The 23,920-nt window shown below is 45.6% G+C and overlaps 1 protein-coding gene and 1 long non-coding RNA gene across 5 annotated transcripts in view; one reads left to right on the plus strand and one right to left on the minus strand.

Annotated features, from left to right (window-relative positions):
• RYR1 (ryanodine receptor 1) overlaps window positions 1-23,920 on the plus strand; it is a 114,978-nt gene that overhangs the window by 71,314 nt on the left and 19,744 nt on the right. For all 4 annotated transcript variants that reach the window (XM_036013113.1, XM_036013114.1, XM_028529421.2 and 1 more), the window contains 13 exons: window positions 174-225; window positions 355-420; window positions 1,565-1,664; window positions 1,968-2,047; window positions 2,139-2,215; window positions 2,788-2,861; window positions 3,505-3,522; window positions 4,621-4,701; window positions 9,875-9,963; window positions 10,051-10,179; window positions 10,261-10,365; window positions 12,997-13,078; window positions 14,637-14,824. In XM_036013113.1, coding sequence (XP_035869006.1) covers window positions 174-225; window positions 355-420; window positions 1,565-1,664; window positions 1,968-2,047; window positions 2,139-2,215; window positions 2,788-2,861; window positions 3,505-3,522; window positions 4,621-4,701; window positions 9,875-9,963; window positions 10,051-10,179; window positions 10,261-10,365; window positions 12,997-13,078; window positions 14,637-14,824 — 1,141 coding nt within the window. The remainder of the gene's footprint in view (window positions 1-173; window positions 226-354; window positions 421-1,564; window positions 1,665-1,967; window positions 2,048-2,138; window positions 2,216-2,787; window positions 2,862-3,504; window positions 3,523-4,620; window positions 4,702-9,874; window positions 9,964-10,050; window positions 10,180-10,260; window positions 10,366-12,996; window positions 13,079-14,636; window positions 14,825-23,920) is intronic.
• LOC118497725 lies at window positions 2,345-4,095 on the minus strand. Its single transcript, XR_004900256.1, has 2 exons — window positions 3,756-4,095; window positions 2,345-2,833 (listed from the first exon to the last, which is right to left on the minus strand). It is a non-coding gene; the product is annotated as an uncharacterized LOC118497725 (long non-coding RNA).

Below are 23,920 nucleotides of genomic sequence, written 5' to 3' on the forward strand. Positions count from 1 at the left end.
GAAAGCACTGACTGGCTCAGCCTACACCACAGGCCCACTCTGGCAGCGGACAGTTTACCCTGCATGAACCACACAGGCTAGCATGGGGAGGGTTGCTTTCCGAAGGAAAATTAGAAACCGCTATAAGGTGGGGGCCTCTCCATTGGGTCCTGACTATCTGATTACTTCCTCAGCAAACTGGACGAGGATTACCTATACATGGCGTATGCCGATATCATGGCAAAGGTGAGGCCCTGCCCCAGTCCAGGAAAGGTCCCCTTCTCAGCTACAACACCTGCCCACTGAAAGGGCTGGGGGTGGACTGAGGTATCTCCTCTGTTCCTCATCATCCCTAACCTGATGCCCAATCCCCAGAGCTGCCACCTGGAGGAGGGAGGGGAGAATGGCGAAGCTGAAGAAGAGGTTGAAGTTTCATTTGAGGTAGGTGGGATCAGGAGGTGCTGGAGGAAAGGCATGAGGGCCCCTGACTCCAGTAATCCCCATTAATTGAGCATGTGCTCTGGGCCAGGCCCTGGGCTGGGTGATATTGGGGACACAGCAGTGACCAAGTCAGTCCACTGGGGAGGCATCAGTCAGACAGTAACAGCAGAGTGTTCACACTGGTGATGAGGAAAGCTCAGGCAGGGGCCTAAGGGCTGGGGAAGCCAGAACAGCTCAGGAGACTATAGGGGAAATTCACGGGACTGTGGTAGACCAGGCAAGGTGTCTGATCGAACCGGGGACAATGACGGCAGGGAAGGCTTCTCAGAGGCAGGGATGTCTGAGCAGGAGTGTGCCAGCTGAGGAAAAGGAGAAAGCTGTTCCAGACAGAGAAACAGCATCTGCAAAGGCCAAACATTGAGAAGGAGCTAGTAAACCTGCAGTTAACCCACCCATTCATCATGAAGGCAATCAGCAAGCATTTCTGAGTTTCTTAACCTTTTTTGTGCCAGGAATCCTTTTGTAGCTGGTGAAGCATTTCTCAGAATCATGTTTTTAAATGTGTAAAATGAACTCATCACAGAAAAAATAAGCACATGGAACTAGTTATCAAAATATTGTTTTAGAAATTTGTGATACAGTAATACCTGTACTTTTTGATTAATCTATCAAATAAGACTGAACAGTGGTCCAACAGCTGCTCGAAGTGATTAGTGATGAATATAAATAAAACTGTGACAGGGGAACATCTGGGTTCTTACTGGTGACACAGCCACAGGTTTGGCTAATATTGCCATGTCTTATGGCCTCCTCCATCAAGGGAGCCTTTCGGTTAGAGGGTGGTAACATAAAAATATTACTTTTTTCCTCATTCAAGTGCACAGACCTCCTGGATTTTATCCACTGGCCCCTTGGAGACCTGTGGGCCCAAGTTAAAATGGTGCCATGCCCCGCCCTGCACTAGGTGCAAGAGACAAATCTGACTTCAGTACCAAAGGAGAGAGGGGGTTTATGAATTGAAGGAAGGAGCCAGTGGGTGTGGCTGGAGCAGGGAGCACAGGGGTGAGGGGTCAAGCTGTGAGGGGGAAAGGCTGGGCTGCTGAGCCTGGACTCACCTGTCCCTGCGGTCCTGACTCTGTCCCAGGAGAAAGAGATGGAAAAGCAGAGGCTCCTGTACCAGCAGGCGCGGCTGCACAACCGAGGGGCTGCGGAGATGGTGCTGCAGATGATTAGTGCCTGCAAAGGTGCCCTCCACAACCATCTGGCTCCTGAGCACACTCAGCCTGTCTTCCCTCTCCCCAACCCACCCATTTCCTGTGGACCCAGTGGCACACTCTCCCACCCCTGCATTTCTTTGGTTTGCACACACATCCCAGCCCTTGCATGTTCCACTTGCCTTGTGATTTCTCACTATCCTTTAGCTACGGTTACCCTTGCACATGCCTACAACCCCTTCTCTTACATTCCCCGTGATGGCCATTTTCTGGTGGATGGAGAACATCATTCCCAAACTAAGTGGACCATCTTTTGTCCCCTGCCCCCTCCAGGAGAGACGGGAGCCATGGTGTCCTCCACCCTGAAGCTGGGCATCTCCATACTAAATGGGGGCAATGCTGATGTGCAGCAGGTAGTAGGCAAAGGATCCCAGGAGGAGAGCTAAGAGGGGTGGGAGGTTCCTGCGAGACTCCCATTTCCCTGTTATACCACCCCCTCTGCAGAAAATGCTGGATTATCTGAAGGACAAGAAGGAAGTTGGCTTCTTCCAGAGTATCCAGGCGCTGATGCAGACATGCAGGTAGGCTCTGGTACCTATCTTTCAGTGAAGCTGTTTGGTGCACTGTGCCCCCCACCCTCCTACCACTTCCAGTTCTAGTTCTGCTCTCTTGGTTCCAGAAACAGACACATTCCAGACAAACAGACTAGCTCAAATGACAGGAAGTTTATTATAAGAATTCATGTGCAACAATAAGGATGGGATAATACCACTCTTATGGATCCAGGGAGCTGGAACTGGAAGGTTGTTGCGAACTCAGGGGACAGCCAGCTACGGGGAATCCGGGTTCTCTCTGATGACCCCTATTAATGTGACTCTGCTCTCGCTGTTGACTGGCTTTTTCTACCCCTCTGAAGCTTTTGCTAGTTGATGGCTTCTGTATCCTCCTGATTTCAACTTGTACATATTTCATCTTGCCTCACATTACTTCATAGCCGCCACCACATAGCTTCTGCCAGCTCTTAGTTTCTACTTCCTCTGGACCTCTGCTCACTCATGGTTTCCAATGGCCCTACACCTGCCACCACTGGGGGCTGCAGGGCTCTGGAACAGGACCTCAGCACATCTTCCCATCTTTCCTTTCTTCCCCTCAGCGTCCTGGATCTCAATGCGTTCGAGAGACAGAACAAGGCAGAAGGGCTGGGCATGGTGAATGAAGATGGAACTGGTGAGGCCCTCTCGTGGGCTTCCCTCTCCGTGGGATTTCTCCTCCCTTTAGGATATGCCCCCTCCCCAACACGGCCCAGGGCTCCCTTCCTCCAAAACACCTCTCCAAGAGCATCCCCAGATTCCACCTCCTCCCCTGATCCGTGCAGTGGTCCCCAGACCTGCTCCCCCCATTCCTCCAGGGTATCCCTCCCCATCGCCCCCACCCCTGGGTGTCCTTGTGTCCTATGTTCTCTCACCCATCACCACATGGACCCCACTCTCCACAAGCCCAAAGTTTCCCACCCTGGTTGCTGTTCTCTCATTAATGTCCCTAATCCGGGTTAATCAAGTCTCCTCTTTGCTGTGTTGTGACGTGTTTAACCTTTCTGCCCTGATCCTTGCCTCCTGCCTCTCCACCTCTACCTGTCCATCTCCCTTTCTCTTCCCTCTTCTTTCTTTCCCAATGCTTTTACCATCATTTCCTACACTCTTTCTGGCTTCCTTCTGTCTCTTTGTCACTCTTTCTATGTGGTTCTTTCTCCATGTCTGTCTTTGACCCTGACTGTGTGTCACTGTGTGTATTTTTCTGTCTCTCTGTCTCCTTCTGTCTCTTTCTCCCTCTTTTCTCCTGCTTCCTCCTCCCATCCTGTTGGCTGCCCCAGTCATCAACCGCCAGAACGGTAATTCCCCTAGCCTACTCCCTTTGCTGTGCTACTCTGCCACCCCTCCCTTCTAACCCTGTCCCCCCTCCCCCTCCCCTCCACCTGGGGGCTGAGGATCTGGGACATCCAGGGAGAAATTCTTCATTGGTTCTGAGTGCCCGCGGAAAGTCTTGAGATCGGAGTCCAGAGACCAAATTCAGGTCCCAGATTAGCCACTAACACCACCTGGGATTATGAAACCAGTCACTTACCTCCTGTTGGCTTCAGTTTCCCCGCACGTAAAGTAGAAGCCAGAGGAGATGGCAAAGATCCGTTTCCAGATGGATGTCCTTCAACTTCACACCCAGATTCTCAGTCTCAGGGTGGGGTGACCCACCCATCCACCCCTCCACCCCTCTCCCTGCGCCACGACTCTGTATTCGCGGGGTCTGCAGTTCCCATCCACCAACCGGATTGGTTGTCCCCAGCTTCCACTCTGATTGGTGTGCGTGCGCGCGCGCGTCTTCTGCGCCTGCTCTGGTTGGCCCATTCACTGTCTAGGCTCCCCCTCTCTCCCGTCTCCTGTGGCCCTCCCTGTTGGACTTCTTTTAGATGGCCGTTCTGATTGGTCCATGTTTACACCCTCCCCCCGCCTCTCCTGGATTGGCTGATTTCAAAGTTGCTTTCCAATTGGCTGGCTTTCAACATCCCTCCCTGCTCTGATCCTTTGCGTGAAAGTGACCCCCCCCAACCCCTTGCCCCATAATCTATTAACCCCACGTCCAGGAGGAGCGCTGAGGGAGGTACCAGCTGTTTGAATCTCTGCTGGATCAGGCACACTCCCGGACGTCACATAAGTGGTGACATCAGAGGGGCACTGATGTAGAAAGACACTGAGGCACCAGCTTCCGTACTCAGGGCCACTCAGGCCTCCATCTGCTGTCACGGATTCTGAGATCGGGAGCCCCTGATGTTATGGATGTCAGTGGCCTTCTCAGTGTCTTTGAAGTGGTGGCTGCTCCTCCCCTCACGACTATGCTTTGTGCATGCGTGTGCAGTGTGCATGGGCCGTGTGCACGTGTGCGCTGTCTTGGTGTACCTGACCCCTTCTGGGCCCTGCCCCCTTTTTCTACCCAGGAGAGAAGGTCATGGCAGATGATGAATTCACTCAAGATCTGTTCCGATTCCTGCAATTGCTCTGCGAAGGGCACAATAATGGTGAGAAGGACTGGGGTGGGTGAAGTGCAGAGCAGGCTGAGGTTTGGGGAGAGTCCAGCAGGGTTGCCTGAGTTAACCTCCAGTCCCCGCCTCCCCTTGTCAGTACTGGCCTCACCACCCATTCTCGATCCCATTGTCCATTCTTTGCATTCAGCCACAGTCATGCCCAATCCACCCACCTTCCTAACTCTCTCTTGAGTTTCCGGAATCCAGCCACTTTGCTTCACGTTCGCTTCCTCTGGCCAGTCCAACTCCCTAGAAACAACCTAGCCAGAAACCAGTTTGGCCAAAAATCAACTTGCCTAAATGAGCAACTAGCCACATGCCATTTTCCCACAGGCATTGCAAAATTGAGTAAATACAGATTTCCATATTTTGGGTCTGTAGAGGAAAGGAAACCACGTGGCATTTTTTCAATGAATCTATTAGAATCACTTATTAATTTTGCTTATAAAAATACTTCACCAGAAGGAACGACTACAAAATTTTTCCTAATTTAAGAGAGGTTTTTTTCTTTTAATATATTTTATTGATTATGCTATTACAGTTGTCCCATTTCCCTCTTCACTCCCCTCCACCCTGTACACCCTCTCCCACCCACACCCCCCTCTTTAGTCATGTCCATGTGTCATACTTACAAGTTCTTTAGCTTCTACATTTCCCATACTATTCTTACCCTCCCCCTATCTATTTTCAACCTACAATCTATGCTACTTATTCTCTGTACCTTTTCCCCCTCTCTCCTCCTCCCACTCCCCTGTTGCTAACTCTCCATGTGCCCTCCATTTCTGTGGTTCTGTTCCTGTTCTAGTTGTTTGCTTAGTTTCTTTTGGTTTTGCTTTAGGTGTGGTTGTTAATAACTGTGAGTTTGCTGTCCTTTTACTATACATGGTTTTTTTTTTTATCTTCTTTTCTTAGATAAGTCCTTTAACATTTCATAAAATAAGGGCTTGGTGATGATGAACTCCTTTAACTTGATCTTATCCGAGAAGCACCTTATCTGCCCTTCCATTCTAAATGAAAGCTTTGCTGGATAGAGTAATCTGGGATATAGGTCCTTGTCTTTCATGACTTGGAATATTTCTTTCCAGCCCCTTCTTGCCTGTAAGGTCTCTTTTGAGAAATCAGCTGATGGTCTGATGGGAACTCCTTTGTAGGTTACTGTCCCCTTATCTCTTGCTGCTTCTAGGACTCTCTCCTTCATTTTTACTTTGGCTAATGTAATTATGATGTGCCTTGGTGTGTTCCTTCTTGGGTCCAACTTCTTTGGGGCTCTCTGAGCTTCCTGGATCTCCTGGAAGTCTATTTTCTTTGCCAAAATGGGGAAGTTCTCCTTTATTATTTGTTCAAATACGTGTTCAATCTGTTGCTTTTCCTCTTCCCCTTCTGGTACCCCTATAATTCAGATATTGGAACATTTAAAGATGTCCTGGAGGTTCCTAAGCTTCTCGGTTTTTTTGAATTCTTATTTCTCTATTCTTTCCTGTTTGGTTGTTTTTTTTCTTCCTTCTGGTCCACTCTATTGTTTTGAGTCCCAGTTTCCTTCCCATCACTATTGGTTCTCTGTGCATTTTCCTTCATTTCTTTTATGGTAACCTGCATTTTTTTTTTCATCTAATTTGCGCCCAAAATCAACCAGTTCTGTGAGCTTCCTGATCACCAGTGTTTTGAACTGTGCATCTGATAGATTGGCTATCTCTTGGTTGCTTAAAGTGATGAGTCCTGGGGCATTGATCTGTTCTTCTGTTTGAGACATGTCTCTCTCTCTCTCTCTCTCTCTCTCTCTCTCTCTCTCTCTCTCTCTCTCTCTCTCTTTGGTCTGGTCACTCCTGTTACATTGAGGGGCAGAGCCTTAGGTGTTCACCAGGGCTGGGCACCCCAGTCACTAGATTGTGATGTTGTATGTGGGGGCAGGGGTGGGAGGGAACAATGGCAGTAGCTCCGTTCTCCATGGGACCCCAGTCCCCTCTAAGAGAGAGTTTTTACATTTGTTCTGGTTCAGGCAATTTAACCAGATCAAGGGTGACCAGCAGGTCAATTAAACACATAGTTGGTGAGAAAATACAACCTTGTATGGCACATGTAGCTTATAACATTACAGGGACAGCCCAAATTCTGTCCAACAAACATTCTACCCAATGCCACATCAGACTCAAGCTGTGGTTGTGATGCTCAGGAGGGTATTATGGGACCACAGACTGCCCAGAAGTCAGCCTTCATGACAAGGATGGGAGCAATTATAAACCTAATTCCCACAGAACGTGTACCCCACTTGGCTAGTGTTCTTTAAGGTAACTGTTTTGTAAATATCTCTAATCCTCACTCTTCAACAAACGATAAAGCATACCTATTGCTTTACATTCTCAAGAGCTCTTATGTCCATAACTAATTTTTCTTCAGTGTTCATTAAATACCCTTCTGCTGCATAATTGGGGTTTCCCATCTTGAATTTCAACTAAAGTAGAATTAGTCTTTGGGATTTAAAATGAATTTTACTCCCTGGGTCTAGGACTTTTGGAAAATGAGAATGTTCTTTTGGAGGGGATTTTTCTCTCCCAGAAAATTTTCAACCCCGTGCTCTGCCTAAATGCTTGGATTCATTAACCAGCCAAATCATATAAGTATTTGAAGTATCTTTCAAATCTCAGATGCCTTGCATGTCTTGAGCAGATTTGAAGCAGACAAAAGGTGTGTCTCATATGTGTGCATGTCTATGATACTGTTCTCAGTTGACAGGGTCCTTTATGAGAGTGGGGAGCTCCATAACTAACCATTGAAGCATGTAGTCCGATTTAAATGAACACAAAGGAGTTAGCAAACAGGGTTGATGAGACAACCTATATATTTGCTTATAAAATCTTGACTATCTTAGTAGTTTGTTAATAATGTGTAACCAAGCAAAGTGGACATTTAACCTGATACAGTGATTGTGAAGTGGCCATAGGGAAGTCAAGTGGAAAGTAAGGCTTTGTGGGGGAGCACAGACTTTCAAGGGCTGTTACAGCCATCCTGGGCAACATGACATTGCAATCAATGTTAAAAGGACTGCACTGAAGCCTGTGTTCATTGCCTTGATAAATTGATGAATTGGTCATTTGGCAAATGAGTCTACATAGGTGGTTCTCAAACTTAAGTATGCCCAAGAATCACCTGGAAGCCTTGTTAAAATACAGACTTCTGGGACTCACCCCAGAATTTCTGATTTAGTAGGTTGTGGGGTGGAACCCAGGAATATGCACTTCTAACAGGGTCCCAGGAGATGCTGATTCTGCTGGTTTGGGGCCACGCTTTCAAAATCACCACTGCAAAGTGCAGCTCTTAACCTCAGCACTTTCTTTAAGCCCCCACCCCTTCCGCTGCCCCGTTGTTGTTGTTGTTTTTTCTTTAAGGCCCGTTAAGGACAGCTAATGTCCACTAAGCACTTACGTACCAGGTGCTGTCCTAAATCCTTTATGTATGCTAAAGTATTAAAACCTCACTCCAGCTCTCTAGTCTATTGTGACCACCGTGTTACACGTGGGGAAAAAGGCAAGTCTGTACCACACAGAGAGGTTCAATAATGTGCCTGGGGTCACACAGCTGGGAATTCACACGGCCAGCTCCTACTTATCTTTCAGGTCTCAGCTGGGAGGTCCTCTCCACCACCTTGCCTTTACTACCTCTGGGCATCTGCAGTCCCTCTGGGTTTCCCCCATCACAACCCTGATCATTCTGCCCAGTATTCCCCACCACCACTCCTGCCACCAATAAATTTAGTATTGCCATGGTTATTATTATCATACACTGAAGTAGAGAGAATGGTCTAATAACCCCCAAGTACCCATCACTCAGCTTTAACAGTTATCAACTTTCTGCCCTAGAACATATTTCAAATAGTAGGAACGAGCTCCCCAGAGTCGTGAATCAGTTTTTCACAGTTCTCATCCTGACTGCACATTGGTATGCCTGGGGAGCCTTTAAAAATACTAAAGCCCAGGCTTCACCCCCCAACCCCGATCCTAACTTAATTGGTTTGGAGGGGACCTAAGCATTGGGATTTTTTAAAAAAAAGGACTCCAGGTAATTCTAATAAACAGCCAAAGTTGAGAGGTCAAAAACTACAGATTTAGTGGGTTGAGATCAAAATTCCTTATAGTCAGTAAGACGGAAAACACCGGAATACACATTGTAAGGGTATGTGAACCCTCTGTTTCAAGTATATGTGGATATAATTTCAGATTGAACACATGTACTGGGTCTCAGTGTAAAATGGAATTCCTGCCACAGTTTATAGTTAGAAAAGACTGAAAGTTACTACATAAGAATACAAACTTTACAAGGGCAGGGATTTTTTCTTCTTTTATCGCTGTATCCCTAGGGCCTAGAACAGTGCCTGGCAAGAGTAGATGCTCAATAAATTAGTAGTATCAAAGAATAAGTGGACAACCTTCATCTCCCATTAGCATATAGTACGATATATACTCAATAAATATATATTGAATAAGTGAACAAAGAAATGACAGATGTTTATCTCCTTTGGCTTTTGGTGGATGCTCAATAAATATTTGTAGGATAAATAAATACGTAAATAACCAATCTTCCATCTCCCCCAGCACATAGAAGGCATTCAATAAATATTTTGGGAACAAATCGAGGATGAAATCTCCATTTACCCTACTATATTGTAGGTGCTCGAGAACCATATTTTGGAAAGTAATCAATGAATAAATGACTGACCCTTTACCACATCTTGCATGTAGTAGGCCCTCAATAAATATTTAATACATAAGTGAATAAATGTTTCTCCATCTTTCTCTGACATGCAGTAGGTGCTTGATAAAGAGAGGGAGAGCCCTAGCTGGCGTGGCTCAGTGGATTGAGCGGAAGACGGCGAAATAAAGGGTCCCCAGTTCCATTCCCAGTTAGGGCACACATCTGGGTTGTGGGCCAGGTCCCCAGTAGGGGGCGCGCGAGAGGCGACCACACATTGATGTTTCTTCTTTCCCCCTCCCTTCCCCTCTCTCTAAAAATAAATAAAATCTCGGAGGGAAAGTTATTAAATAAATTAATGATTAGATGCCTTTTAGCCTGCAATGGGCTCTCTATTTAAACAGTTCCGCATTAATGAATAAATGACCACCCTCCTTAGCACATGGCAGATTCTCAAAAAATGAATGACTTTTAATCTTCCTAGATTTCCAAAACTACCTACGGACACAGACAGGGAATACGACCACTATTAACATCATCATCTGCACTGTGGACTACCTCCTGCGGCTGCAGGTAAGGATATGAGGCCCCTCCAGGTGGGTCAGGGGCTGTAGGGCCATCGTTGGCCCAGCATCCTCTCACCCCCTGTCGGACCCCAAGGAGTCCATCAGCGACTTCTACTGGTACTACTCCGGCAAGGATGTCATTGAGGAGCAGGGCAAGAGGAACTTTTCCAAGGCCATGTCGGTGGCTAAACAGGTGTTCAACAGCCTCACTGAGTACATCCAGGTAGGCCCGCCCGCTGGGGCAGGGCGGGGCAGGCCGGCACCCCGCGCTCGCCTGGCGCTCACGCAGCCCTCTGCCCGCTAGGGTCCCTGCACTGGGAACCAGCAAAGCCTGGCGCACAGCCGCCTCTGGGACGCCGTGGTGGGATTCCTGCACGTGTTTGCCCACATGATGATGAAGCTAGCTCAGGTTCGGGCCTCTCAGTTCTTCATCCAACTGCTTCCGGGCACCCGCAACTGGCTCGTTTCCAAGTCCTTACCCACCGCTCAGTTTCTCGCCCAAGTGTTCCCGGCATGTTCCAGACTGGCTCCCTGTCCGAGGCCAAATCCACCTTCTTTCTGGATTGGCTTTCTGCATGACCCCGCCTCCACCTTTGCCACCACCAATCGGCTGGCTTCCCAGCCACACTTCCATTGGTCTGACGTCTGCACCCCTAGCCCGGAGTTCCTCCATGATTGGTTGGCATTCTTCTCTCTCTGATGAGGTCATCAGATTCAAACAGCCCTAAAGACAGGATATCTGCAGGCTTCTAGGGACCTGGGGCTGAAGGAATGAATGTTTTGCTGCTTTATTCTTCCTATGCCAGATGACGCCCATTGAGGGCATTTAGGATGTAAGATCCATCTCCCATTTTTAGAATCTTCGTGCTCCCCTTTTTCCACCACTCCTTCCCCTTTGCGACTTTGTCAGTGTTTCACGAACACCATATCCATTCTCACTGCATTGGGGCTCAGTATCTGAAAGGGCGCCACCCACATCCTGGACATCGTACATGCATCAGTGTATTTATTACAGTTTTCCAGCAGATGGCAGTATTCTGTGTATTATAATTTCCCAACAGGAAGTCTTGAGGAAGGGAAGCCCATTTTTGTTTACTCCAAGTTGCCTCAAGGCAAAAACCCTATCTGATGTCATCTGACTTTTTGAAAGGAGTGAATTTAGGAATACATTCCTCAGTGTCAGTGCAGGTGAAGTCGAAAGTTCCTGTAATCCTAAAATTCTAGAGACTGTTGGTATCATAGTGTAAGCAGGGGTGTCCAACCCGCAGCCCAGGATGGCTATGAATGTGGCCCAACAAAAAATCATAAGTTTACTTAAAACATGAGATTTTTCTGTGATTATATGTTGCAATGTCACGTAAAATAAAGTATGTACAATGATGTTTTATTATTTAGATATGTACATTTTCTGTATTAGTGATCACAAAGTTGGGGCCTGCTTGATGATTTTAAAAGGTTATCAAAAGGGCCACTGCACAGTTAGGGTTATCTGAAATTTTTTTTTTTTTTGCATATCTGTGGTGGCAGATATCACAAAAATTGTGCACAGACCTTTTTTTTGCTCATCAGTTTTCGTTAGTGTTTGTGTATTTAATGTGTGGCCCAAGACAACTCTTCCTCTTCCAGTATGGCCCAGAGACACCAAAGGGTTGGACACTCCTGGCATAGAGTTTTAGACCCTGCAGAGTTAAACTCTAGAGACCTAGGGTTAGGTTGCCATGGCCAGAAATCCAATGCCAAGTGGTGGCTTACGGGGGGGGGGGGGGGGGGGGGGGGATAACTTACCAGTTCACATCACAGTTCCAAGGTCTAGAGTCACGTCAGCAGAAATATCTCTCTCCTGTCTGGCTTCATTCTCAAGCAGGCACTCCCCAGGGGGTGGAAAAATGGTGCCTTAGGCTTCCAAGCACCCCACTAACAGCTCCAGTGGAAAAAGAACCCTTCTTTCATGGGAGCTCCACGAGAAAACCTGCAATTCTCTCTGACTGGGCTATTGGGTCACATGCCCATCCTGACCAATCACTGGGACCAGGAGAAAGAAGGCTATGATTGGCTAGAGCTGGTCCTATACTCATCCCTAGAACCAGGAAGGTGGAGTTAGTCTCACTTGCTGTGAGAGTGGAATTATGAAAAGCAAGGGCTGGACTGGGCAGGCACATACTACAGGCACCCACCCATCTTAGGGTCTTGAGATTCTGGAATGGTAGAATCTTAGATTCAGAATGCAGAGCTTAGGACCTGTGGAGAAGTGTTAGGATTAGAATCAGTAATTCTAGAACTAGCATTGGGGTAGAAGGAGCCTTACATTCCATCTCTCTGCTGTCCTTCCCCCTCCATTTGATTAGGTAGAACCATATGAAATTACTACTTTGTGGGCCAAAATGGTTGCATATTGGCAGTTTTATGTAGCTCAACCTAATACAAATGCAGACCGTGAGGCAAAACTTTGAGTGTGTTGGAAGCTTCTGTGGGCCTTACTTACAGGAGGCGCTGTGACAGGGGAGGCAGTATGTCCCCACATTCTTCCCAAATGTCTTACTAGAAAGCGTATGGCTGTGCCTTCCTCTTCCAGCCTTCTTCCCGAGCTCAGAGTCCCACTTTTTCTATCACACATTCATCCGACAAGCATGTGCCTGGCACCCATCACAAGCCAAGTGCCGTGCTGAGCTCCCATTCCTTCCCAGATCTGGGTCTCTGACCCCAGTATTTGCCCCTGTCTGTCTCTGTCTCTCTGCCCCTTGCGTCTTCTCTCCGAGCCCTATACTCCTCCCAGTCCTTGTCTGCCAGCCTTTGCCCCCACACGTCACCTGTTGGGTCTGCTTCCCCCAAAATACCAGCCCCACCCCCACACTGTTGTCTCTCTGTCCCTTCCCCTGCTTCCGAGGAACATGTCTGGACTCGGGTTCCCTCGGAGGTAAGAGGGGAGGAAAAGGAGGTGTTAGGCCCTGCTGGGTGGTGCGGAGGAGCAGAAGCAGCTGGGAATGGGGGAGGCGTCTCTGCAGAGACCAGCCCTCACACAGCTGGGATATGGGGTCTCTAGGACTCAAGCCAGATCGAGCTGCTGAAGGAGCTGCTGGATCTACAGAAGGACATGGTGGTGATGTTACTGTCACTACTAGAAGGTAAACACCTAGTGGGTGTGGATGTGGGGAGGGAACAAAGGCGCAGAAAGCCTGAGAATGGCTCTTGGAGACCCAGGAGACCCTAACCTTCCACCCCATTTGATATTGTGTCAGGATCTATGGGCTGATGAAGAAGTCACATTAACAAGCTCAGCAGACACTTATTGAGGACTGTACATACAAAGTACATTAGTTTAGTGAATCCCCAGAAAAATCTTAATAAGTTGGGTAGGCTGGATACCTTTTTAAATGTATGTATTTAATAGTTATTTACTTATTTTCTCAATTCATTGGTTAGCTTTTGCTGCCTAACAAGCACACCCATAACTTAGTGACTTAAAACAACCATAATTTATCACTAATTAATGAAACAATTTAACTAGTAGACAGACTCATTCTTTTACATAGCTGCATAGTACTCCATTGTGTAGGTTGTCATGGTTCATTTAATCACACCTCTATTAGTGGACATTCAGGTTTTTAAAAATATTTTGTGATTACAGTGTTGTAACGACTAATCCTCCTACAGAGTTTCAGAGTTTTTTGGTAACTAGTCATTAGCTTTTAAAAATCAGGTTTCCTTTAAGCATCAGATTTCCAGCTTTTCTTGAAAAATTGAAAGATTTGGTGACCTTGGGTTCACATTCTCACGTGACAAGAATTAGATGGACTGAATTCAATAGCTGAATTACATCAGTTCAATCTTCTCGTATTGACGACTACGCTGTAATTGCTAGGCCGTTCAGGACATGCACGAAAATGGTTAGGGGTAAAAAGGCTGCATGCCTGCAGCTCACTCTCAGATGGTTCAGGCAGACAAAAAGAGGGGGGGATTATAAAGCAAAAAAGCAAATGTGACAAAATGTGAACAATTGGTGAATTGAGTTTTCCCTTGCACTATTGCACCTTCATGTAAATTTGAAATTACATTAAAATTAAAAGAATCAAAAAGAAGCTGGAGCCTATCTGCTTTCGAGGGCAGTGGGGTGCCCCGTTTGCCACAGTCTGTGCCTCCCCCTGCTCTGTCACCTTTGTCCTGCCTCACTCATCTGTGGGCCTGCTTGGCCTCTGCGGGCCAGTGGAGGGGTTAGGTGTGTGGACTCTGAGGTCATGCATCTCTACGTTCAAATCCTCCTCACCCTGTTACTGGCTGTGTAACTCCGAGTGTGTGACCTTCTCTGAGCCTCAGTTTCCTCACCTGCAATAACAGACAGTAGCACGTTTCCCTTACCAGGATGACATCATGCCAGCACAGCAGCTGGCACAACATCTGTCAGCCGCTATTAGCTTTTGCCATCATTATCTTTACTGATGACTCCTTCAGTTTTCGGGGAGGTGGACAAAGACAGAATCAGCAGGGTCCACACATTATGCTGTTTCAGATTAGGAAGTGACCGCTGCCCTTTGAGGGGAGGCCTGGGTGCTATCCCAGGAAGCTTCCACCAGCACAGTGGATCCTGGGGAGCCATGGGTAGTTCTTGAGCTGGAGAGGGCGGCACGCCATGGGACTCCAGAAAGGAGGCTCTGTCGGGCCGCACTGACCTGGGGCTGCCTGCAGGGAATGTGGTGAACGGCATGATTGCCCGGCAGATGGTGGACATGCTGGTGGAATCCTCATCCAACGTGGAAATGATCCTCAAGTTCTTCGACATGTTCTTGAAACTCAAGGACATCGTGGGCTCCGAGGCCTTCCAGGACTACGTCACTGATCCCCGTGGCCTCATTTCCAAAAAGGACTTCCAGAAGGTGAGTGCAGGAGGGTAGCTGGGTGGCAGTGCCAAGTGCCAATCATGCCCTTCCTTGCTGCCTGCCTTGGGCAAGAGACTTGTCTGTGAGCCTCAGAGAAGCCACCTTATCTGTGAAATGGAATAAAACAGCCCTTGGAGTTGTTTGGAAGGTGAAATGCATAAACACAAGTGAGAACCATTATTTCTATTATCGTTCTTAATAGTTATATTATTATATTTAATCTTTATTGTATTTTTCCATTACCATTTAGTCCCCTGATAATAGTTATACTATTATTATAAATAGAGATCAGTTATTTAGTTGATAAACATCTACTGGGTCTCTCCTCTGTACCATGGACACAGCAGTGGCTGAGACAGACACGGCCCTGCCTTCACAAGGCTTATAGTCTAATGGCAGAAGTGACTGTGGCCGTGGTACGTCTAAATAGTGAGGCTGGTAGGAGGGAAATGCAGGAACCAGCTTTATGCAGCCGCTCACTCATCTGCCTCTGTCAGTCCCTCCACCCTATGCCCTGTCTCCCTGTGTAATGCCAGGTAAGTCACTTCTCTGCTTTGAGTGTCAGGGGCCTCCTCTGTGAAATGGGGCTAGCATAATAACATCCACTGCCTGACAGGGCTACTGGGAGGGTGGACAGTGCCTGGAACACAGGAGCACTGGAGAGATGTGAGCTATTATTTTTATAGGCAGACCTCAGGGATACTGTGGGTTCAGTTCCAGACCATAGCAATAAAGCAAAAGTCACGATAAAGCAAGTCACAATTTCTTTTTTGGTTTCCCAATGCATATAAAAGTTATGTTTACATTATACTGTCATCTGTTAAGTGTGCATTATGTCTAAAAAGCAATGTACCTACCTTATTTTAAAAATACTTTGTTGCTAAAATTTGCCAACCATCATCTGCCGTCAGCAATCCTTTTACTGGTACCTTCAATTTGTTTAAAAAAAAAAAAAAAGTAACCACGAAGTGCTATAAATGAGGTACAGCTGTCCTATTATTATGGCCAGATCATTCCCATCACCATTTATTAACCTTTCCTTTGAGGTAACTTCAAGTTTATAGAGAAATTGCAAGAACAGTACATAGAATTTCTGAATACCCTTCACCCAGATCGTCCAAATGCTAATAACTTTTTACCGCATCTGCTCTATCATGATTCCTTTTGACCTCTAAGTATTTTAGTGTGTCTCCTGATAACATGTTCATTATCTTACATAACCACAAAATAATGATGCAAACCAGGCAATTAGCACTGACATAAGGCTGCTATCTGCAGAGCTTATTCAATTTTTATTCATTTTTATAGTCTGTCATGGATCCAAGCCAGGATCAGGCATTGCATTTAAGCATCCCGTCTGTTCAGCCTCCCTCATTCAGAACCCTTCCTTGGTCTGTCTTTGTCTTTCATGACCTTGGCATTTTTGAAGAACAGAGGCCAGTTGTTTTATACAACGTCCCTCAGTGTGGGTTGGTCTGAGTTTTCATCATAATCCAATTCGGGCCACACATCTTTGGCAGGATCATCATAGAAGTGGCGGGTCCTGCTCAGTGCATTGCAGTAGGAGGCATGTGATGTGGGTTCTCCCCATTGCCATCGGTGTGAGCTTGACTGCCTTTGGTCAGGTGGTTTTACCAGGGTCTCCTTGCCTTCAGCATCTTGTGAGGACTAGCTTTGGAACTATGTGAACATCATGCTCATGCTCTAGGGTCAGCATCCCTTGGTGATTGCTGCCTGAAACCATCATGGCCATAGTAGTTGACATGTGGTGGTTTTCCAATTTCACCATTCCCTTTGCCTTTATTAGGTACCATTTTACTGTATGGAAGAGTTTTTTCCTTCTCCATTTATTTACTCACTCATCCATGTATGTTTGTATTGTTTGTCTACATCAGCATAGACCTATTGCTCCTTTCATTCTGGGGGTGGCAATCACATTGATGTCTAAATAAACTCAGAGTTTCCTGAATTAAAATAAAATGCCTCCCCTCCCCCAGTTGTCCTTGGAGCCTCCCTGCCTCTCTCCCCCATCTCAGCCACTCCTCCCAAGAGCTGGCTGACCTCCTTCATTCCTTTCTCACCTCCCACTCCTTCCCTGATTCAGGTTTGCTGGCCTCTGTCCCTGTCACTCCCCTGAAACCACCTTGACCAAGACCATTGGTGACCTCTTCACCTCTGACTCTCTCCTCTGACTTGTGGTGGTGACATTTGCCACAGTCAGCCATTTCCTCTCCCAGGACTGCCTGCTTCCCTGGGTGTCTGTGCCACACTTTCCTGGGGACCCCCCCCCCCGCTTCCCTGCCAGTCCCACACAGCCAATCCCAATGTCACTGTCCCTGAGCTCTCCACCTTCAGGAAGAGGAGCTAACACTTACTGTGTTCTTACTCTGTGGCAGGTCCTGTGTGTAAATGAATTACAGCTGACCCTTGAACAGCATGGGTTGGTCTGCACAGGTCCACTTATGCACAGATTTTTCTCAATAAATACAAAATCAGCCCTGCATGTCCCCAACTTCCCATCTGTAGATTTAACCAGCTGCCTTTGGGAATCTGGAGATGCAAAGGACTACTGTATACATGGTTTATGTCATTTTATATATAAGGGACTTGAGCATCCACGGACTTTGGTATCTGCAGGGGTTCCTGGAATCAACCCCCTGCAGATACCAAGGGATGAGTGAAGTTTTCGTGGAGTCAAAAGTTATGCATGGATTTTCAGCTGTGGGAGTAGGTGCCCCCAACCCCTGTGTTGTTCAAGGGTCAACCGTAGTTCATTTAACCCGCATAGCAGCCTTATGTGGGAAGGACTCTTCTTATTACCTCTTTACATAAGCGAAAACTGAGGCACGGGGGGAGGGGGAGGTAAACGCGCTTAAGGTCATACAGCAAGCCAGTGATAAAGCTGTGATTAGAACTCAGGAAGTCCAGCTCCAGAGGGTAGTGCCTCTGGGTCCACCCATTCATCTAGTGTAATAAACAGTCAATGAGCACCTCCAGTGTGCCAGGCCCTGGCCAGGAGTCCCAGGCCTACTCTGGAGACTGTCAGGATTGGGGACACAGTCTCAGTGGTGGCTAGAAGAGAACCAAAAAGCACTATGCAGAAGATAAAGGGCACATCATTCATAATTTTTAATGATTCTGCTCAGTAAAGGAAACCATCGATAAAATGGAAAGGTAACCTGTGGAATGGGAGAAAATATTTACAATGTACGTGTTGAAGGGTTAATATACAAAATATTCATACAACTTAAAAGCAATAAAACCAGTAACCCAATTTAAAAATGAGCAAAGGACTTGAGTAGATGTTTTTCCCAAGAGGACATATAAATGACCGACAAGTACAGTCAAAGGTGCTCACCATCACTGCTCACTGGGGAAATACAAATCAAAACAGTCATGAGCTACCACCTAACCCTATCAGCCACACCTGTCAGAATGGCTATTATCAAAAAGACAAGAGATGACAACTGTCGGAGAGAACGTGGAGAAAAAGGAAACTTTTTCTATGTTGGTGAGAATGAAAATTGGTATAGCCATTATGGAAAACAGTATGGAGGTTTCTCAAAAAATTAAAAATAGAACTGCCATATGATCCAGCAATCCCACTTCAGGGTGTTTATCCAGAGGAAATGAAACCATTATCCTAGACACCAGTGCTCTCGTGTTCATTGCAGCTTATTCACAACAGCCAAGATTTGGGAACAATCCAAGTGTCTGTCATTGGACACATGGACAAAGGACAAATGTCAAAGGATATATATACCCACACATAATGGAATATTTTTCAGCCTTTTTTCAAAAGGAAATTCTGTCATTTGTGGCAACATGAATGAACCTGCAGGGCATTATACCAAGTGAAATAAGTCAGCTAGAGAAAGAAAAATACCGCATGGTATCACTTGTATTTGGAACCTAAAAAAGAAAGTCAAACTTGCAGAAACAGAAACAGAGAGTAGAAAAGTGAGTAGAGCAGGGAACAGGGAGAGGTTGGTAAAGGGGTAAAATCAGACTGTCAGTTATGATTTTTTTTAATGGGTAAATGTCCCTGTGGACTATTCAGGGCTTCACAGTTCACAAGATTTGATGTCATGTACACATCCTTGTAGCTCAATACCTCTGTTTCACAAAGTTACAAATAATCTGTAACTTTAAAAGTACATTGGTTTTATTTTTGATGGAATAATACATTCACATGATTAAAGATGTAAAAGGTAACAAGGTATGAAGTGAGAAGCTCACTCTTACCTCACTTTCAACTTACCCTTTCTCTACTCGCACTGCTGTAAGCATTAATTTCTTTTGTATCCTTCCATCATTTTTTCCAGGTATTATTTTCCACCTTTCTTTTTTTTTAAGGTTTTTATTTATTGATTTTTAGAGAGAGGGGAAGAGTGGGATAAGGAGAAAAACATCGATGTGCGAGAGAGACACCGATTGGTTGCTTCTCACATGCCTTCAACTGAGGACCTGGCCCACAACCCAGACTTGTGCTCTGACTGGGAATCGAGCCATCAACATTTTGGTTAGCATGCTGGTGCTCAACCCATTGAGCCACACCAGCCACTCCAGTCAGTGCCCTCCTTTCTTTTATAATAGGTAATGAACTACATATAGTAATCTACATCACTTAATATATTATGGAGATACAGGGCATGCCCTCATTATTTTTCTTACAGGTGCCCAGTATTCTACTTTGTGTATATGTTATGGTTTATTTGATTATTCCCCAGTGATGGGCACATGCTTTGTTCCCAGTATTTGCTACTACAACATATTCTGTAGTCAGGGCTGCTGTGCAGAGTTGTGTACTTTACAAAGGTGTAGTTTATAGCACAGATATTGTAGATTTCTGGGAGATGGAAGTAAGTGTGCTGAGGGAGGCTCCCTGTGGCCCATTAGCAGTGCTAGCTACTATGATGACCCTTCTATATACGCCATTCTGTATGTGCAGTTATAGCTAAGGATAAATCCAAAAGTGGGATTGCTGGGTTGCAGGGTAAATGCATGTGTCATCTGGGCAGAGCTGGCCATCCATTTTCCTCTCTCATTAACATCATGTGAGAGCGCCTGTTTCCCCACAGCCTCACCACCAGACCGCACTGTCAAATCTTTGGGTTTTTGCCAATCTGATAGGTGAAAAAGGGTATTGCACTGCACTTTTAATTCACATGTCTACTGTTATGAGGCCTGTTGATCATCTTTTCATGCTGCTTCTGTCATATCACTTGTTCAGTGAGATGACCATGCCCTTGGCTCGTTTCTCTCTTGAGATGTTGGTGTTTTCTTCTCAATTTCTAGGAACTTTTCATAAATTAACTGATTAGAGCATTGTTTGTGATAGGCATTGCATCTGTTTTTTCAAGTTCATCATCAACTTTGCTTATTGTGGGGGTTTTTTGTGTTTGTTTGTTTGTTTGTTTGTTTGTTTTTGGCCATGCAGAATACTTAATTTTGATGTAGAAAATTATTTGAAATATTTCATCAATTTTTAATGCAATAGATAATACAAAAACACATTCCCCTTGTAAAGAAATTCAGAACTTACAGCTATGATTGAGGTCACCTGTGCCATCCCCATCCTGTTCTCATCCCACCTCTCCAGAGGCTGCCGCTGTTACCCACTCTCCAACTTTTTATTTCTGCATCTCCACTCATATGTAAGCCTGCACTAAAAATATATAGCTTTGTTTTATGGTTTCCCAAATTCTTCATGGTTGACAGAGTTCTTGATAAGTACTTTGCAGATTCCAGAGTTCCACTTTAGTTGGGGAAGCCCTTTCTGGTGGTTGAAACACATTAAAAGCTGCTAATTTATTCTTGGCCAGTACTGTTTTGAGGTTTTCTTTATTTTTTTTAACCTGCAAATATTTTTGGATTCATCTCTAAATTAAAAGACTTCTTTTTAAAAACATCTTTGTTGAGATATAATTCACATTCCATAAAATTCATCTATTTAAAATGTACAATTCAATGATTTTTAGTATATTCACAGAATTGTGCAGCCAATGCTACAATCTAATTTTAGCACGTTTTAATCACCCCCTAAAAGAAACTCCATACCCTTTGGCAGTCACTTCCCATTTCTCCAACCCAGGCCCCTGGCACCCACTAATCTACTTTCCGTCTCTTTACAGTTGCCTATTCTGGACACTTTATATAAATGGAATTGGACACTAGATGGTCTCTCTCTCTTTTTTTTTTTTTTTAGATTACACTTAGTTATTTTTAGAGAGAGGGGAATAGTGAGAGAAAAAGAGGGAAACATCAATGAGTGATTTCCTCCTGCATGCCTCCTACTGGGGACTTGTCCCACAACCCAAGCACGTGGCCTGACTGGGAATTGAAACAGCGATGCTTTGATTTGCAGGCCAGTACTTTATCCACTGAGCCACACCAGCCAGGATGGAATTGTACACTAGATGGTCTTTAAAAGCTTTCCTTTTATTTAATGAACTGCAATGTCTTTACAACCCCTAACCAAAACCAAAACCAAAACCAAAACCAAAAAATCCACAATTCTTTTTATTTTATTTTTTAAAGATTTTATTTATTTTATTTTTAGACACAGGTGAAGGGAGGGAGAAACAGCGGGAGAGAAATATCAATGTGTGGTTGCCTCTCACACGCCCCCTACTGGGGACCTGGCCTGCAACCCAGACATGCTCCCTGACTGGGAATCCAACTGGTGACCCTTTGGTTTGCAGGCTAGTGCTCAATCCACTGAGCCACACCAGCCAGGACAATATCCACAATTCTTTAAATCATCAAATATCTAGTTGGTGTTCAAATTTCCAAATCTCATAAATAGCATATATGACTTTTTTGCCACTTCATTGATCCAGGATCCAAACAAGGTCTACCCATGGCAATTGGTTGCTATTTCTTTAAACCTCCTCTTATCTACAGCTTCCCTCCATCACTTTTGCTTTTTCTGGCACTTCATCTGCTGGAGACCCAGGTTACTGGTTTTGTAGAGCAGCACTGCTGGACAGAAATACATTGTGAGCAATATGTATAATTTAAAACCTAGTACCCATGTTTTAGAAAAAGAAAAAAGAAAACCATAAAATTGTGTTTAACAATATGTTTTATTTAACCTAACATATACAAAGTACAATTTCAACATATAATGAATTGAAAATTATTTGATATTTTGCACTTTTTTTCACATTAAGTGTTCAAGCTCCCATACGTATTTTTCACATGTGGAGCACACCTCAGTTTGCTCCAGCCATGATTCAAATGCTTAGCAGCCACCTCTGGCTCACAGCTGTCATTCAACAACACTGTTCTTGCTTGTAGAGTTGCCCACAGTTTGGATCTGGCTGATGCAACCTTGTCGTCTCTCTTACTGTGTTCTGATCCTTGTGTTTCCTGTAGACTTGGGCTTAGGTCAAGACCTCAATCAGACTCAGGTGTGGAATTTTTGTTTGTTTGTTTCTTTTTTTTTTCCTGCCAGCACCAGCACCTTCCTTTGCAGAGGCACACCCTGTCCCATGGTCTCTCCTTCTGTGGTGTCCTCAGCCCTCACACCAATGCCCAGACATGTTAGTTCATTAGAGGTGGTGCAACGGCGGTCCTCTCACTCCTAGATGTTTGACCATTTACCAAACATTACGTGGCTTTCCAAGCTCTTCACGAATCTTTGTAGTTTTACATGTTTTTCAGTTTCTTTATGGTTTAAAAAAAGTTCAGGATTTTTTAAAAGGGACTTTTTAATTTTCACACATTGTAGCAGTTATAAACTCCTCTCAATTTTCAAGAGGCTTAATTCACTTGATAAATATGTGTTGAAATATGATAAATATGTGGTGGAACCGACGTTCCACCCTCAGAGCTGATGGGCCAGTGGGGAGGGGCAGACAAAGAAAAGTAAATAAACTAAATAACTTCAGATTATGATCTGTGGTCTGAAGGAAATGAGCAGGGTGGCGTGCAAGAGAGCATGGGTTGAGTAAGTGCTGTAACCTGGGTGGTCGGGAAAGGTCTTTCTAGAAGAGAATATTGAAGCTAAGAACTGAAAGGTACCCTGTGAAAGTGGGGGGAATGTTGTCACATCCAAGGTGAAGGAGACAGCAAGTGTAAAAGCTGAAAGGTGGTAACGTAATAGAGGGATGCAAAGGAGGCTGTGTGGCTGAAGAGAGCTCTTCAGGGGGAGAGAGGAAGAAATAAAGGGTGAGAGGTGAGGGGGCAGAGGTGCAGGGCCTGGGTGGCTGCAGAGACTTTGACTTTCAACATGAATAAGATGGAGCCAAGGGAGGATCCTGAGCGGAACAGGGGCGATGGAATGCGACCTGACTCAGATGTTACCAGGCTCCCTTCGCCAGGTGTGGAACAGATTGTGAGGACACGCAGGGAGATGGGAGACAAAGAGGGCAAAACCAGGGTGGGGTCCATGGAGGTGGGAAAGTGTGTGGGTCCTAGATGTGTTGAAAGCAGGGCGAGCGGACTTGCTGGTGGATCAGGTGTCAGTGGTGAGATAAAAGAGGAATCAAGGGTGATTCAAAGATTTTAGCTTAAGCACCTGGGTGGATGGTGATGCTCTTCCTGAGATGGGCAAGACTATGGGAAGAGAAGTTTTGAAATCAAGAGTTCAGTTTTGGCTATTTATTTATTTTTAGAGAGAGGGGAAGGGAAGCAGAAAGAGGGGGAGAGAAACATCAATGAGCCCCTCATGAGCCTTTCATGAGTCCTCCACTGGGGACCTGGCCTGCAACCCAGGCATGTGCCCTGACTGGGAATCGAACCAGCAATGGTCTGGTTCAAAGGCCCATGCACAATCCACTGAGCTATACCAGCTAGGACCAGTTTTGGCTATTTCTCATTTGGGGCAGAAATCCACAAAGATGTCAGGTAGGATTTCAGCTGTGTCTGGATTCTGGTGAGCAGTCAGGGCTAGGATGCAGACTTGGCCATTGTTGGTGTGAGATGGCATCGTTGGTGTGAGTGTGTATGTAAAGGGGTACAAATTCCAGGCCTGGAGTCCCCCAACCTTTAGGAGTCTGGAAAAGCAAAGGAAAGGGACAATAGTCAGAGAAGAATGTATTTCAAAAGAAGGGGGTGGGCAAATGGACGGTGACAAAGAGAGAGCAG

The sequence above is a fragment of the Phyllostomus discolor genome, chromosome 12, assembly GCF_004126475.2.
Source record: "Phyllostomus discolor isolate MPI-MPIP mPhyDis1 chromosome 12, mPhyDis1.pri.v3, whole genome shotgun sequence".
Classification (NCBI taxonomy): domain Eukaryota; kingdom Metazoa; phylum Chordata; class Mammalia; order Chiroptera; family Phyllostomidae; genus Phyllostomus; species Phyllostomus discolor.